Below are 1,039 nucleotides of genomic sequence, written 5' to 3' on the forward strand. Positions count from 1 at the left end.
CCGTCCCTGCCCGCGGGCACGGGTCCCGCCCGCCGCCGCCGGCGCTGGGCGCAGCCAATGGCGCGGCCGCTGTCAGCATCGGCCCGCCCGCTGCCGCCGGGGGAGGGCTGTGGGCCGGGGCGGGCGGGAGGRGAGTTGAATGATTGAACTTTCTTGTGTAGTTTCTGCGGCGCGGAGGTGTCGGTTCCCGGCGCAGCCCGGCACCAGCCCGCCGAGCGGGAGCGAGCTCAGCCCGGCGCCTGCAGCCCCCCGCGCCGCCCCTCTGCCCTCCTCTCCCGCAGAGCGATGGTGCGGAGGGCGCCCGGCGTGTCCCTCGCCCTGCTCCTCTGGGTGACGGCCGCCTGCGGCAGCCCCGACGGGTCGGGGGCAGCCGCCGCCGCCCGAAGGCAGGACGAGGCTTTCTCCACMGCCAGATGCACCTCCAGGTGCCTGAGCCTCCAGATCACCCGCATCTCCGCCTTCTTCAAGCATTTCCAGGTAGGGGCATGGCGCCGCGCAGGGAGCCCCGCTGCCGCCGTCCGGAGAGCGGGTGTCCCCCGGCACCGGCCCGCGATCGCGGGGTGGCAGCGCAAACACGGCCGGGGCCGGAGCGCCTCTTGGCGAACTTGGGGGGTCTCACTCCCAGGGGATGGCACCGGACAGGTGGGCACGGCCCGGTGCAGCGCCGAGCCCGCCCGTGCCCGTGGGTGCCAGCCGAGCTCCCCGCCTGGCGGGTCGTGGGGCTCCCGGCACGCCGTGTCCCGGCGGGGCGAGGCGGGGACACCGCTCTGCCCCGGCTCCTCGCAGGTGCCCGGTGCTCCCGGTCGCCTCCTCCGCTGGTGTCCGAGCGGCGCGGTGCTCCCGGCCGGGGCTGTGCTCGTCCTGCCGAGCGACGGGCGGCGCGGCGGCGATCCCGCGGGGCTCCGCCTGCCTGCGGGCCGCAGGTGGTTCGCTTCCCCAGCCTGGTGGGAAAGTTTGAGCCTGTTTTCTAAGAGCGATAATCGTGAACGTGTGATACGTGGTTCCGATATTCTGGAAAGTGAGGATAAGGGTAACACTT

At 73.9% G+C, this 1,039-nt stretch overlaps 1 protein-coding gene across 1 annotated transcript in view; it reads left to right on the forward strand.

Moving 5' to 3' along the window:
• Positions 1 to 151: 151 nt before the first annotated feature.
• Positions 152 to 1,039, forward strand: part of ANOS1 (anosmin 1) — a 120,973-nt gene continuing 120,085 nt past the window's right edge. The window contains exon 1 of the mRNA XM_057389829.1: positions 152 to 477. Within this exon, the coding sequence (XP_057245812.1) occupies positions 286 to 477 (192 nt within the window). The 5' untranslated portion in view covers positions 152 to 285. The remainder of the gene's footprint in view (positions 478 to 1,039) is intronic.

The sequence above is a fragment of the Malurus melanocephalus genome, unplaced genomic scaffold (genome assembly GCF_030028575.1).
Source record: "Malurus melanocephalus ecotype Western Australia unplaced genomic scaffold, MMel_1.1 scaffold_1, whole genome shotgun sequence".
Taxonomy (NCBI): domain Eukaryota; kingdom Metazoa; phylum Chordata; class Aves; order Passeriformes; family Maluridae; genus Malurus; species Malurus melanocephalus.